This window comes from Oncorhynchus keta, chromosome 17 (genome assembly GCF_023373465.1).
Source record: "Oncorhynchus keta strain PuntledgeMale-10-30-2019 chromosome 17, Oket_V2, whole genome shotgun sequence".
In the NCBI taxonomy this organism is placed as follows: domain Eukaryota; kingdom Metazoa; phylum Chordata; class Actinopteri; order Salmoniformes; family Salmonidae; genus Oncorhynchus; species Oncorhynchus keta.
This window is the reverse complement of record NC_068437.1, coordinates 61,239,585-61,255,039: the sequence shown is the minus strand read 5'-3', so window position 1 is coordinate 61,255,039 and position 15,455 is coordinate 61,239,585. Positions and strand designations below refer to the sequence as shown.

Sequence of the window (15,455 nt, the reverse complement as noted above, 5' to 3'; positions counted from 1 at the left end):
ACATTAGCACTGACCCCATATAGAACTCAGATCCACCCCACATTAGGACTGACCCCATTTAGAACTCAGATCCACCCCACATTAGGACTGACCCCATTTAGAACTCAGATCCACCCCACATTAGGACTGACCCCATTTAGAACTCAGATCCACCCCACATTAGGACTGACCCCATTTAGAACTCAGATCCACCCCACATTAGGACTGACCCCATATAGAACTCAGATCCACCCCACATTAGGACTGACCCCATTTAGAACTCAGATCCACCCCACATTAGCATTGACCCCATATAGAACTCAGATCCACCCCACATTAACACTGACCCCATATAGAACTCAGATCCACCCCACATTAGGACTGACCCCATTTAGAACTCAGATCCACCCCACATTAGGACTGACCCCATTTAGTTGACTGGACCATTGTTTGATTGAAAGGTTGTTGGTCGACCAAGATATTTTTACTTGAGCAGTGGCAAATATATAAAATAATTTATGAGCACTAGTTTTGGCCCAGACCAAGTTAATAGTTGATACAATAATATATAATAATAATATATGCCATTTAGCTGACGCTTTTATCCAAAGCGACTTACAGTCATGTGTGCATACATTCTACGTATGGGTGGTCCCGGAATCGAACCCACTACCCTGGCGTTACAAGCGCCATGCTCTACCAACTGAGCCACAGAAGGACCATATGTTTCATGTTCATTGCAGACTGGCCATGTGTAGCCACTCTGATTTATAGGATATTTATTTTTAAAATCAGGATATTTTCTACCAGCAGGCTGCAATGTTTTTATTTGTTGGCTATTTTTACATATTGGCAATGGAAATAGAAGTTACTTTTAGATTTGTATAATTTTCCATTCAGATATACAGCGCATTCAGAAAGTATTCAGGCCCTTTGACTTTTTCCACATTTTGTCACGTTGCAGCCTTATTCAAAAATGTATTAAATTGTTTTTTTCCCTCATCAATCTGCACACAATACCCCATAATGACATCACAATACCCCATAATGACATCCCAATACCCCATAATGACATCACAATACCCCATAATGACATCACAATACCCCATAATGACATCACAATTCCCCACTGTGAGTAGAAGCATCCTGCCATAGGCCCTCCCACTCCCATTGTTTCACTAGCAGCCATGATAATGCTGTGGCGTGAATAAAGAAAACTAAGCAATACGTTTGGTCATTGTTTCACTAGCAGCCATGATAATGCTGTGGCGTGAATACAGAAAACTAAGCCTTACGTTTGGTCATTGTTTCACTAGCAGCCATGATAATGCTGTGGCGTGAATAAAGAAAGCTAAGCCATACGTTTGGTCATTGTTTCACTAGCAGCCATGATAATGCTGTGGCGTGAATAAAGAAAACTAAGCCTTACGTTTGGTCATTGTTTCACTAGCAGCCATGATAATGCTGTGGCGTGAATAAAGAATACTAAGCCATACGTTTGGTCATTGTTTCACTAGCAGCCATGATAATGCTGTGGCGTGAATAAAGAAAACTAAGCAATACGTTTGGTCATTGTTTCACTAGCAGCCATGATAATGCTGTGGCGTGAATAAAGAAAACTAAGCCATACGTTTGGTCATTGTTTCACTAGCAGCCATGATAATGCTGTGGCGTGAATAAAGAAAACTAAGCAATACGTTTGGTCATTGTTTCACTAGCAGCCATGATAATGCTGTGGCGTGAATAAAGAAAACTAAGCCTTACGTTTGGTCATTGTTTCACTAGCAGCCATGATAATGCTGTGGCGTGAATAAAGAAAACTAAGCAATACGTTTGGTCATTGTTTCACTAGCAGCCATGATAATGCTGTGGCGTGAATAAAGAAAACTAAGCATTACGTTTGGTCATTGTTTCACTAGCAGCCATGATAATGCTGTGGCGTGAATAAAGAAAACTAAGCATTACGTTTGGTCATTGTTTCACTAGCAGCCATGATAATGCTGTGGCGTGAATAAAGAAAACTAAGCATTACGTTTGGTCATTGTTTCACTAGCAGCCATGATAATGCTCTGGCGTGAATAAAGAAAACTAAGCAATACGTTTGGTCATTGTCTCACTAGCAGCCATGATAATGCTGTGGCGTGAATAAAGAAAACTAAGCCTTACGTTTGGTCATTGTTTCACTATCAGCCATGATAATGCTGTGGCGTGAATAAAGAAAACTAAGCCATACGTTTGGTCATTGTCTCACTAGCAGCCATGATAATGCTGTGGCGTGAATAAAGAAAACCAAGCAATACGTTTGGTCATTGTTTCACTAGCAGCCATGATAATGCTGTGGCGTGAATAAAGAAAACTAAGCAATACGTTTGGTCATTGTTTCACTAGCAGCCATGATAATGCTGTGGCGTGAATAAAGAAAACTAAGCAATACGTTTGGTCATTGTTTCACTAGCAGCCATGATAATGCTCTGGCGTGAATAAAGAAAACTAAGCAATACGTTTGGTCATTGTCTCACTAGCAGCCATGATAATGCTGTGGCGTGAATAAAGAAAACTAAGCCTTACGTTTGGTCATTGTTTCACTAGCAGCCATGATAATGCTGTGGCGTGAATAAAGAAAACTAAGCCATACGTTTGGTCATTGTTTCACTAGCAGCCATGATAATGCTGTGGCGTGAATAAAGAAAACTAAGCCTTACGTTTGGCCATTGTTTCACTAGCAGCCATGATAATGCTGTGGCGTGAATAAATAAAACTAAGCAATACGTTTGGTCATTGTTTCACTAGCAGCCATGATAATGCTGTGGCGTGAATAAAGAAAACTAAGCAATACATTTGGTCATTGTTTCACTAGCAGCCATGATAATGCTGTGGCGTGAATAAAGAAAACTAAGCCTTACGTTTGGCCATTGTTTCACTAGCAGCCATGATAATGCTGTGGCGTGAATAAAGAAAACTAAGCCTTACGTTTGGCCATTGTTTCACTAGCAGCCATGATAATGCTGTGGCGTGAATAAATAAAACTAAGCAATACGTTTGGTCATTGTCTCACTAGCAGCCATGATAATGCTGTGGCGTGAATAAAGAAAACTAAGCAATACGTTTGGTCATTGTTTCACTAGCAGCCATGATAATGCTGTGGCGTGAATAAAGAAAACTAAGCAATACGTTTGGTTATTGTTTCACTAGCAGCCATGATAATGCTGTGGCGTGAATAAAGAAAACTAAGCCATACGTTTGGTCATTGTTTCACGAGCAGCCATGATAATGCTGTGGCGTGAATAAAGAAAACTAAGCCATACGTTTGGTCATTGTTTCACTAGCAGCCATGATAATGCTGTGGCGTGAATAAAGAAAACTAAGCCTTACGTTTGGTCATTGTTTCACGAGCAGCCATGATAATGCTGTGGCGTGAATAAAGAAAACTAAGCCATACGTTTGGTCATTGTTTCACTAGCAGCCATGATAATGCTGTGGCGTGAATAAAGAAAACTAAACAATACGTTTGGTCATTGTTTCACTAGCAGCCATGATAATGCTGTGGCGCGAATAAAGAAAACTAAGCAATACGTTTGGTCATTGTTTCACTAGCAGCCATGATAATGCTGTGGCGTGAATAAAGAAAACTAAGCCACACGTTTGGTCATTGTTTCACTAGCAGCCATGATAATGCTGTGGCGTGAATAAAGAAAACTAAGCAATACGTTTGGTCATTGTTTCACTAGCAGCCATGATAATGCTGTGGCGCGAATAAAGAAAACTAAGCAATACGTTTGGTCATTGTCTCACTAGCAGCCATGATAATGCTGTGGCGTGAATAAAGAAAACTAAGCAATACGTTTGGCCATTGTCTCACTAGCAGCCATGATAATGCTGTGGCATGAATAAAGAAAACTAAGCAATACGTTTGGTCATTGTTTCACTAGCAGCCATGATAATGCTGTGGCGTGAATAAAGAAAACTAAGCAATACGTTTGGTTATTGTTTCACTAGCAGCCATGATAATGCTGTGGCGTGAATAAAGAAAACTAAGCCATACGTTTGGTCATTGTTTCACGAGCAGCCATGATAATGCTGTGGCGTGAATAAAGAAAACTAAGCCATACGTTTGGTCATTGTTTCACTAGCAGCCATGATAATGCTGTGGCGTGAATAAAGAAAAAACTAAGCCTTACGTTTGGTCATAGTTTCACGAGCAGCCATGATAATGCTGTGGCGTGAATAAAGAAAACTAAGCCATACGTTTGGTCATTGTTTCACTAGCAGCCATGATAATGCTGTGGCGTGAATAAAGAAAACTAAACAATACGTTTGGTCATTGTTTCACTAGCAGCCATGATAATGCTGTGGCGTGAATAAAGAAAACTAAGCAATACGTTTGGTCATTGTTTCACTAGAAGCCATGATAATGCTGTGGCGTGAATAAAGAAAACTAAGCCACACGTTTGGTCATTGTTTCACTAGCAGCCATGATAATGCTGTGGCGTGAATAAAGAAAACTAAGCAATACGTTTGGTCATTGTTTCACTAGCAGCCATGATAATGCTGTGGCGCGAATAAAGAAAACTAAGCAATACGTTTGGTCATTGTTTCACTAGCAGCCATGATAATGCTGTGGCGTGAATAAAGAAAACTAAGCCATACGTTTGGTCATTGTTTCACTATCAGCCATGATAATGCTGTGGCGTGAATAAAGAAAAAACTAAGCCATACGTTTGGTCATTGTTTCACTAGCAGCCATGATAATGCTGTGGCGTGAATAAAGAAAACTAAGCCATACGTTTGGTCATTGTTTCACTAGCAGCCATGATAATGCTGTGGCGTGAATAAAGAAAACTAAGCCTTACGTTTGGCCATTGCTTCACTAGCAGCCATGATAATGCTGTGGCGTGAATAAAGAAAACTAAGCAATACGTTTGGTCATTGTCTCACTAGCAGCCATGATAATGCTGTGGCGTGAATAAAGAAAACTAAGCAATACGTTTGGTCATTGTTTCACTATCAGCCATGATAATGCTGTGGCGTGAATAAAGAAAACTAAGCCATACGTTTGGTCATTGTTTCACTAGCAGCCATGATAATGCTGTGGCGTGAATAAAGAAAACTAAGCCATACGTTTGGTCATTGTTTCACTAGCAGCCATGATAATGCTGTGGCGTGAATAAAGAAAACTAAGCCATACGTTTGGTCATTGTTTCACTAGCAGCCATGATAATGCTGTGGCGTGAATAAAGAAAACTAAGCCTTACGTTTGGCCATTGTTTCACTAGCAGCCATGATAATGCTGTGGCGTGAATAAAGAAAACTAAGCAATACGTTTGGTCATTGTCTCACTAGCAGCCATGATAATGCTGTGGCGTGAATAAAGAAAACTAAGCAATACGTTTGGTCATTGTTTCACTAGCAGCCATGATAATGCTGTGGCGTGAATAAAGAAAACTAAGCAATACGTTTGGTCATTGTCTCACTAGCAGCCATGATAATGCTGTGGCGTGAATAAAGAAAACTAAGCCATACGTTTGGTCATTGTTTCACTAGCAGCCATGATAATGCTGTGGCGTGAATAAAGAAAACTAAGCAATACGTTTGGTCATTGTTTCACTAGCAGCCATGATAATGCTGTGGCGTGAATAAAGAAAACTAAGCAATACGTTTGGTCATTGTTTCACTAGCAGCCATGATAATGCTGTGGCGTGAATAAAGAAAACTAAGCCTTACGTTTGGTCATTGTTTCACTAGCAGCCATGATAATGCTGTGGCGTGAATAAAGAAAACTAAGCAATACGTTTGGTCATTGTTTCACTAGCAGCCATGATAATGCTGTGGCGTGAATAAAGAAAACTAAGCAATACGTTTGGTCATTGTTTCACTAGCAGCCATGATAATGCTGTGGCGTGAATAAAGAAAACTAAGCCATACGTTTGGTCATTGTCTCACTAGCAGCCATGATAATGCTGTGGCGTGAATAAAGAAAACTAAGCCATACGTTTGGTCATTGTTTCACTAGCAGCCATGATAATGCTGTGGCGTGAATAAAGAAAACTAAGCAATACGTTTGGTCATTGTTTCACTAGCAGCCATGATAATGCTGTGGCGTGAATAAAGAAAACTAAGCAATACGTTTGGTCATTGTTTCACTAGCAGCCATGATAATGCTGTGGCGTGAATAAAGAAAACTAAGCCACACGTTTGGTCATTGTTTCACTAGCAGCCATGATAATGCTGTGGCGTGAATAAAGAAAACTAAGCCATACGTTTGGTCATTGTTTCACTAGCAGCCATGATAATGCTGTGGCGTGAATAAAGAAAACTAAGCCATACGTTTGGTCATTGTCTCACTAGCAGCCATGATAATGCTGTGGCGTGAATAAAGAAAACTAAGCCATACGTTTGGTCATTGTCTCACTAGCAGCCATGATAATGCTGTGGCGTGAATAAAGAAAACTAAGCAATACGTTTGGTCATTGTCTCACTAGCAGCCATGATAATGCTGTGGCGTGAATAAAGAAAACTAAGCAATACGTTTGGTTATTGTCTTTCAGGATCAATGGATGAAACACCAATAAACTTACAGAAAGTATTCACACTTATTCCACATTTTGTTGTGTTTTAGCCTGAATTATAAACAGACTTAAAAAATAAATGTTTTTTTAAAAGAAGGTCTTACCCATCTACACACAATAGCCCATAAAAACAAAGTGAAAACGTGTTTTTAGAAATGTTTTCAAAAGTATAGAAAATGTTAAATGAAATCTAATTTACAGCACATTTACTAATTTACAGGACCAGTAACAGTTCGGACACACCTACTCAGGGGTTTTCTTTATTTTTTACTATTTTCTACATTGTAGAATAATAGTGAAGACATTAAACCTATGAAATAACACATATGGAATCATGTAGTAACCAAAAAAGTGTAAACAAATCCAAATATATTGTATATTTGAGATTCTTCAAAAGCCACCCTTTGCCTGGATGACTGCTTTGCACACTCTTGGCATTTTCTCAACCAGCTTCACGAGGTAGTCACCTGGAATGCATTTCAATTAACAGGTGTGCCTTTTTACAAGTCAATTTGTGGAATTTCTTTCCTTCTGAATGTATTTGAGCCAATCAGTTGTACTGTGATTTGGTAGGGGTGGTATACAGAAGATAGCCCTATTTGGTAAAAGACCAAGTACATATTATGGCAAGAACAGCTCAAATAAGCAAAGAAAAACGACAGTCCATCATTACTTTCAGACATGAAGGTCAGTCAATACGGAACATTTCAATCACTTTTAAAGTTTCTTTAAGTGCAGACGCAAAAATCATCAAGCACTATGATGAAACTGGCTCTCATGAGGACCGCCATAGGAATGGAAGACCCAGAGTTACCTCTGCTGCAGAGGATAAGTTCATTAGAGTTAACTGTCTCTCATGAGGACCGCCACAGGAAAGGAAGACCCAGAGTTACCTCTGCTGCAGGAAGACCCAGAGTTACCTCTGCTGCAGGAAGACCCAGAGTTACCTCTGCTGCAGGAAGACCCAGAGTTACCTCTGCTCAGGAAGAGGTTACTCTGCTGCAGGAAGACCCAGAACCTCTGCTGCAGGAAGACCCAGAGTTACCCCTGTGCAGGAAGACCAGAGTTACCCCTGCTGCAGGAAGACCCAGGAAGTTACCCTCTGCTGCCAGGGAAGACCCAGAGTTACCTCTGCTGCAGGAAGACCCAGAGTTACCTCTGCTGCAGGAAGACCCAGAGTTACCTCTGCTGCAGGAAGACCCAGAGTTACCTCTGCTGCAGGAAGACCCAGAGTTACCTCTGCTGCAGGAAGACCCAGAGTTACCTCTGCTGCAGGAAGACCCAGAGTTACCTCTGCTGCAGGAAGACCCAGAGTTACCTCTGCTGCAGGTAGACCCAGAGTTACCTCTGCTGCAGGAAGACCCAGAGTTACCTCTGCTGCAGGAAGACCCAGAGTTACCTCTGCTGCAGGAAGACCCAGAGTTACCTCTGCTGCAGGAAGACCCAGAGTTACCTCTGCTGCAGGAAGACCCAGAGTTACCTCTGCTGCAGGAAGACCCAGAGTTACCTCTGCTGCAGGAAGACCCAGAGTTACCTCTGCTGCAGGAAGACCCAGAGTTACCTCTGCTGCAGGAAGACCCAGAGTTACCTCTGCTGCAGGAAGACCCAGAGTTACCTCTGCTGCAGGAAGACCCAGAGTTACCTCTGCTGCAGGAAGACCCAGAGTTACCTCTGCTGCAGAGGATAAGTTCATTATCCTTCAGAGTTCAAGTAACAGAGTTCAAGTAACAGACACATCTCAAAATCAACTGTTCAGAGGAGACTGTGTGAATCAGGCCTTCATGATCAAATTGCTGCAAAGAAACAACTACTAAAGGACACCAATAAAAAGAAGAGACTTGCTTGGGCCAAGAAACACGAGCAATGGACATTAGACCCGTGAAATTAGAATTCAAGGCTTAACCAGCATGGCAACCACAGCATTCTGCAGCGATACACCATCCCATCTGGTTTGGTTTGCAACCACAGCATTCTATACACCATTTGGTTTTTAACCAACAGGACAGCATTCTGCCCGATACACCATCCCATCTGGTTTGGCTAACCAGCATGTAATTCTGCTACACCATCCCATCTGGTTTGCATTTATCATTTCAAAGTCACCTTTGCAGGGCTATTTGACCAAGTAGGAGAGTGATTGAGTGCTGCATCAGATGACCTGGCCTCCACAATCACCCCCCGACCTCAACCCAATTAAGATGGTTTGGGATGAGTTGGACCACAGAGTGAAGGAAAAACAGCCAACAAGTGCTCAGTATATGTGGGAACTCCTTCAAACGCATTCCAGGCGAAGCTGGTTGAGAGAATACCAAGTGTGTGCAAAGATGTCATCAAGGCAAAGGGAGGCTCCTTTGAAGAATCTCAAATATAAAATACATTTAGATTTGTTCAACACTCTTTTGGTTACTACATGTTTCCATATGTGTTATTTCATAGTTTTGATGTATTCACTATTATTCTACAATGTAGAAAATAGTAAAAATAAAGAAAACCGCTTGAATGAGTAGATGTGTCCAAACTTGACTGGTACTGTAAGTAGCCACACCCCTTTGCTGTGACAGTCCAAATTGAGCTCAGGAATATATAATTTACATAAGTAGCCACACCCCTTTGCTGTGACACTCCAAATTGAGCTCAGGAATATCTCATTTACATAAGTAGCCACACCCCTTTGCTGTGACACTCCAAATTGAGCTCAGGAATATCTCATTTACATAAGTAGCCACACCCCTTTGCTGTGACACTCCAAATTGAGCTCAGGAATATCTCATTTACATAAGTAGCCACACCCCTTTGCTGTGACACTCCAAATTGAGCTCAGGAATATCTAATTTACATACATAGCCACACCCCTTTGCTGTGACACTCCAAATTGAGCTCAGGAATATCTCATTTACATATGTAGCCACACCCCTTTGCTGTGACACTCCAAATTGAGCTCAGGTGCATCCCATTTCCTTTGATCATCCTTGGTGTCACTACAACTTGATTGAAGTCCACCTGTGGCCAAGTCAATTGTTTGGACATGATTTAGAAAGAAACACACCTGTCTATATAAAGTCCCAGAGGTGACAGCGCATGTCAGAGCACAAACTACAGTATATGGTACCATGAAGTCCAAGGAACTGTCCATGTAGCTCCGAGATAGAATTATGATGAGGCATATATCTGGGAGTAAAGGGTATAAAACTATTCCTAGAGTGTTGAAGGTTTCCAAGAGCACCGTGGTCTCTTCATCATAGGGAAATTAAATTGAACAAATATGGAACTACCCAGACTCTGCCTAGAGCTGGCCGTCTGACCAAACTGGGCAACGGGGAAAGAAGGGCCTCGGTCAGGGAGGTGACCGAGAACCCAATGACCACTCTGACAGAACTCCAGATTCCCTTGGCTGAGATGGGAGAACCTGCCAGAAGGACAGGGCATTAGTCTCTAAAGCATTTCACCAATCAGGGCATTATGGGAGAATGGCCAGACGGAAGCCACTCCTGAGAAAAAGGCACATGACAGCACACCTGGAGTTTACAAAAAGGCAGGTGAAAGTCTCACAGCACAAGGCAAATGATTATGTGATCTGATGAGACATTCAATTGAACTATTTGGCCTGAATTCAAAGAGCTACATCTGGAGGAAACATACCCAAGAGGACTCAGAGCTGATACAGACATACCCAATAGGACTCAGAGCTGATACAGACATACCCAAGACAACTCAGAGCTGATACAGACATACCCAAGAGGACTCAGAGCTGATACAGACATAGAGCTGATACAGACATACCCAAGAGGACTCAGAGCTGATACAGACATACCCAAGAGGACTCAGAGCTGATACAGACATACCCAATAGGACTCAGAGCTGATACAGACATAGAGCTGATACAGACATACCCAAGAGGACTCAGAGCTGATACAGACATACCCAAGAGGACTCAGAGCTGATACAGACATACCCAAGAGGACTCAGAGCTGATACAGACATACCCAAGACGACTCAGAGCTTATACAGACATACCCAAGAGGACTCAGAGCTGATACAGACATACCCAAGAGGACTCAGAGCTGATACAGACATACCCAAGAGGACTCAGAGCTGATACAGACATACCCAAGAGGACTCAGAGCTGATACAGACATACCCAAGAGGACACAGAGCTGATACAGACATACCCAAGAGGACACAGAGCTGATACAGACATACCCAAGAGGACTCAGAGCTGATACAGACATACCCAAGATGACTCAGAGCTGATACAGACATACCCAAGAGGACTCAGAGCTGATACAGACATACCCAAGAGGACCCAGAGCTGATACAGACATACCCAAGAGGACTCAGCTGGTAGACATACCCAAGAGGACTCAGAGCTGTAATCCCTGCCAAAGGTGCTTCTACAAAGTACTGACTCAGGGGTGTGAATAATTACGCAAATTATATATTTTTGTATTTCAAATTCAATAAATTTGCAAAATGTTATAAAAACATGTTTGTCATTATAGGGTATTGTGTTTAGATGACCGAGAAAAAAATCTATCAACAAGCGATTTTGAATTCAGACTGTAACAACAAAAGTCATGAATACTTTCTGAAAGCACTAAGTATATTTCACAGTTTGGTGTTCAACCCTTTTAAAATGTCTGATGGTTTTACTTCAGAAATATGATCATTTATAGTTACTTAAATTCTAAAAACGAAATGATACTAAAAATGGAATTATGGTAAATCAGCGTTTTAGTACTAACGTGGATTGAAAAAAGCTAGACACTGTTTAGGGTTCAAAAAATATATAATTAAAATATATATTATTTATTTATTTTTGCAAATTAACAGTTGGTAATCCATGGTCATAAAATATATTGGTAGTAGAAGGGTTGATAGGATCAAATGGAATAGAGCATAAAAGAAGTAGTATCCATGCAATCTGGAAATGTACCTTTGGCTTCACAGTGGCAAATACCTAAAACACACCATGTTCTCATACCACAGCTCTCCTTCAACAGCCAACTGTGCTACGTACGTCCTTCTGTAGCTCAGTTGGTAGAGCATGGCGCTTGTAACGCCAGGATAGTGGGTTCGATTCCCGGGACCACCCACACGTAGAATGTATGCACACATGACTGTAAGTCGCTTTGGATAAAAACGTCTGCTAAATGGCATATATATTATATATATTATTATATTATATTTATATATTATATATTAATCAGCCAGTCATCTTCAGGGAGGCAAAATTATGGGAACTCTACAACAATGTCCAGGTTTTCAAAAAATCCTTGTTGGAGGATTCTGGATGTCCTGCTTATTTCATTCCCTTTTGATTACGTGAATCTACCAACCAAATGTGTTTATTTGTTTCATTATTTCACCTGGAAATTCTGGGAAAATTAGCAGAACTTTCCAACTCTAATCACCCTGCATCCATTACCCTGTCTGTCTATTACATCACCCTGCATTCATTACCCTGTCTGTCTATTACATCACCCTGCATTCATTATCCTGTCAGTCTATTACATCACCCTGCATTCATTACCCTGTCTGTCTATTACATCACCCTGCATTCATTACCCTGTCTGTCTATTACATCACCCTGCATTCATTACCCTGTCTGTCTATTACATCACCCTGCATTCATTACCCTGTCTGTCTATTACATCACCCTGCATTCATTACCCTGTCTGTCTATTACATCACCCTGCATTCATTACCCTGTCTGTCTATTACATCACCCTGCATTCATTATCCTGTCTGTCTATTACATCACCCTGCATTCATTACCCTGTCTGTCTATTACATCACCCTGCATTCATTATCCTGTCTGTCTATTACATCACCCTGCATTCATTACCCTGTCTGTCTATTACATCACCCTGCATTCATTACCCTGTCAGTCTATTACATCACCCTGCATTCATTACCCTGTCAGTCTATTACATCACCCTGCATTCATTACCCTGTCAGTCTATTACATCACCCTGCATTCATTACCCTGTCAGTCTATTACATCACCCTGCATTCATTACCCTGTCAGTCTATTACATCACCCTGCATTCACCCCGTCTGTCTATTACATCACCCTGCATTCATTACCCCGTCAGTCTATTACATCACCCTGCATTCATTACCCCGTCTGTCTATTACATCACCCTCCATTCATTACCCTGTGTATCTATTACATCACCCTCCATTCATTACCCTATCTATTACATCACCCTGCATTCATTACCCTATCTATTACATCATTACCCTGTCAGTCTATTACATCACCCTGCATTCATTACCCTGTCAGTCTATTACATCACCCTGCATTCATTACCCTGTCAGTCTATTACATCACCCTGCATTCATTACCCTGTCAGTCTATTACATCACCCTGCATTCATTACCCTGTCAGTCTATTACATCACCCTGCATTCATTACCCTGTCTGTCTATTACATCACCCTGCATTCATTACCCTGTCTATCTATTACATCACCCTGCATTCATTACCCTGTCTGTCTATTACATCACCCTGCATTCATTACCCTGTCAGTCTATTACATCACCCTGCATTCATTACCCTGTCTGTCTATTACATCACCCTGCATTCATTATCTATTACATCACCCTGCATTCATTACCCTGTCTGTCTATTACATCACCCTGCATTCATTACCCTGTCTGTCTATTACATCACCCTGCATTCATTACCCTGTCTGTCTATTACATCACCCTGCATTCATTACCCTGTCAGTCTATTACATCACCCTGCATTCATTACCCTGTCTGTCTATTACATCACCCTGCATTCATTACCCTGTCAGTCTATTACCCTGCATTCATTACCCTGTCAGTCTATTACATCACCCTGCATTCATTACCCTGTCAGTCTATTACATCACCCTGCATTCATTACCCTGTCTGTCTATTACATCATTCATTACCCTGTCAGTCTATTCATCACCCTGCATTCATTACCCTGTCAGTCTATTACATCACCCTGCATTCATTACCCTGTCAGTCTATTACATCACCCTGCATTCATTACCCTGTCAGTCTATTACATCACCCTGCATTCATTACCCCGTCTGTCTATTACATCACGCTGCATTCATTACCCTGTGTATCTATTACATCACCCTGCATTCATTACCCTGTCAGTCTATTACATCACCCTGCATTCATTACCCTGTCAGTCTATTACATCACCCTGCATTCATTACCCCGTCTGTCTATTACATCACCCTGCATTCATTACCCCGTCAGTCTATTACATCACCCTGCATTCATTACCCCGTCTGTCTATTACATCACCCTGCATTCATTACCCCGTCTGTCTATTACATCACCCTGCATTCATTACCCTGTGTATCTATTACATCACCCTCCATTCATTACCCTATCTATTACATCACCCTGCATTCATTACCCTATCTATTACATCACCCCGCATGCATTACCCTGTCAGTCTATTACATCACCCTGCATTCATTACCCTGTCAGTCTATTACATCACCCTGCATTCATTACCCTATCTATTGCATCACCCTCCATTCATTACCCTATCTATTACATCACCCCCCATTCATTACCCTGCATATCCATGACATCACCCTCCATTCATTACCCTGTCTATCCAAGACACCACGATAGATTCCTTACCCTGCCTATCTCTGAGGTCCACGACACCACGATAGTGTTGGGTACTGTGGTGGACAGTCTGACCAGTGACGTGATGTTGATGGGGCGACTCGGCCGTTTGGGTTCCACTCCGTTTTTGGTTGGAGGAAGGTAGCCCTGAGGAGGAAGAAGAGACAACAGGGTCAATGTCAGTTGGTTTAAGTTGACGCAAGCAACTCCAAGGTTGTGGGTTCAATTCCCGCGAAGGGATCACAAACATACAAAAAAAAATGTACGTACTGTAAAACCCTTTGGATAACAGCGTCTGTAGTTATAACAGTGATATATACAGAGCATTCAGAAAGTATTCAGACCCATTGACTTGTCCCACATTTTGTTACGTTACAGCTAGAGGTCGACCGATTAATCGGAATGGCCAATAAATGAGGGCCGATTTCAAGTTTTCATAACAATCGGAAATCGGTATTTTTGGACACCATTTTTTTTTTTACACCTTTATTTAATCTTTATTTAACTTGGCAAGTCAGTTAAGAACATTCTTATTTTCAATGACGGCCTAGTGGGTGGGTTAACTGCCTAGTTCAGGGGCAGAACGACAGGTTTTCACCTTGTCAGCTCGGGGGATCCAATCTTGCAACCTTACAGTTAACTAGTCCAACGCAATAACGACCTGCCTCTCTCTCGTTGCACTCCACAAGGAGACTGCCTGTTACGCGAATGCAGTAAGCCAAGGTAAGTTGCTAGCATTAAACTTATCTTATATAAAACAATCAATCATAATCACTAGTTAACTACACATGGTTGATGATATTACTAGATATTATCTAGCGTGTCCTGCGTTGCATGTAATCTGATATACGAGCATACAAGTGTCTAAGTATCTGACTGAGCGGTGGTAGGCAACAGAAGGCTCGTAAACATGAATTCAAACAGCACTTCCGTGCGTTTTGCCAGCAGATCTTCGTCGTGCGTCAAGCCTTGCGCTGTTTATGACTTCAAGCCTATCAACTCCCGAGATGAGGCTGGTGTAACCGAAGTGAAATGGCTAGCTAGTTAGCGCGCGCAAATAGCATTTCAAACGTCACTCGCTCTGAGCCTTGGAGTGGTTGTTTCCCTTGCTCTGCATGGGTAACGCTGCTTTGAGGGTGGCTGTTGTCGTTGTGTTGCTGGTTCGAGCCCAGGGAGGAGCGAGGAGAGGGACGGAAGTTACACCGTTACACTGGCAATACTAAAGTGCCTATAAGAACATCCAATAGTCAAAGGTTAATGACATACAAATGGTATGGAGGGA

General features: G+C 41.7%; 2 protein-coding genes across 5 annotated transcripts in view; both read right to left on the bottom strand.

Moving 5' to 3' along the window:
• Positions 1 to 15,455, bottom strand: part of LOC118380120 (E3 SUMO-protein ligase PIAS1-like) — a 68,280-nt gene that overhangs the window by 34,432 nt on the left and 18,393 nt on the right. For all 3 annotated transcript variants that reach the window (XM_052466878.1, XM_052466879.1, XM_052466881.1), the window contains exon 6: positions 14,186 to 14,320. In XM_052466878.1, the coding sequence (XP_052322838.1) occupies positions 14,186 to 14,320 (135 nt within the window). The remainder of the gene's footprint in view (positions 1 to 14,185; positions 14,321 to 15,455) is intronic.
• LOC127908445 (nuclear pore complex protein Nup58-like) lies at positions 7,326 to 8,238 on the bottom strand. Of its 2 annotated transcripts, none has more exons than XM_052466883.1 (2): positions 7,891 to 8,238; positions 7,326 to 7,519 (listed from the first exon to the last, which is right to left on the bottom strand). In XM_052466883.1, exons 1-2 carry the CDS (start codon positions 8,236 to 8,238, stop codon positions 7,400 to 7,402), a joined length of 468 nt encoding a protein of 155 aa, XP_052322843.1. In that variant the 3' UTR covers positions 7,326 to 7,399. The 2 variants fall into 2 exon arrangements, with proteins under 2 accessions (XP_052322843.1, XP_052322844.1); XM_052466884.1 differs by having other exon boundaries at positions 7,918 to 8,238.

What these genes read in the sequence shown, in the direction of transcription:
- LOC127908445 (XM_052466883.1), bottom strand. Translation starts at nt 8,238, where the DNA reads ATGAACTTATCCTCTGCAGCAGAGGTAACTCTGGGTCTTCCTGCAGCA. An exon ending in TGGGTCTTCCTGCAGCAGAG is followed by an intron (nt 7,520 to 7,890) that starts GTAACTCTGGGT and finishes TCCTGAGCAGAG; the next exon opens with GTAACTCTGGGTCTTCCTGC.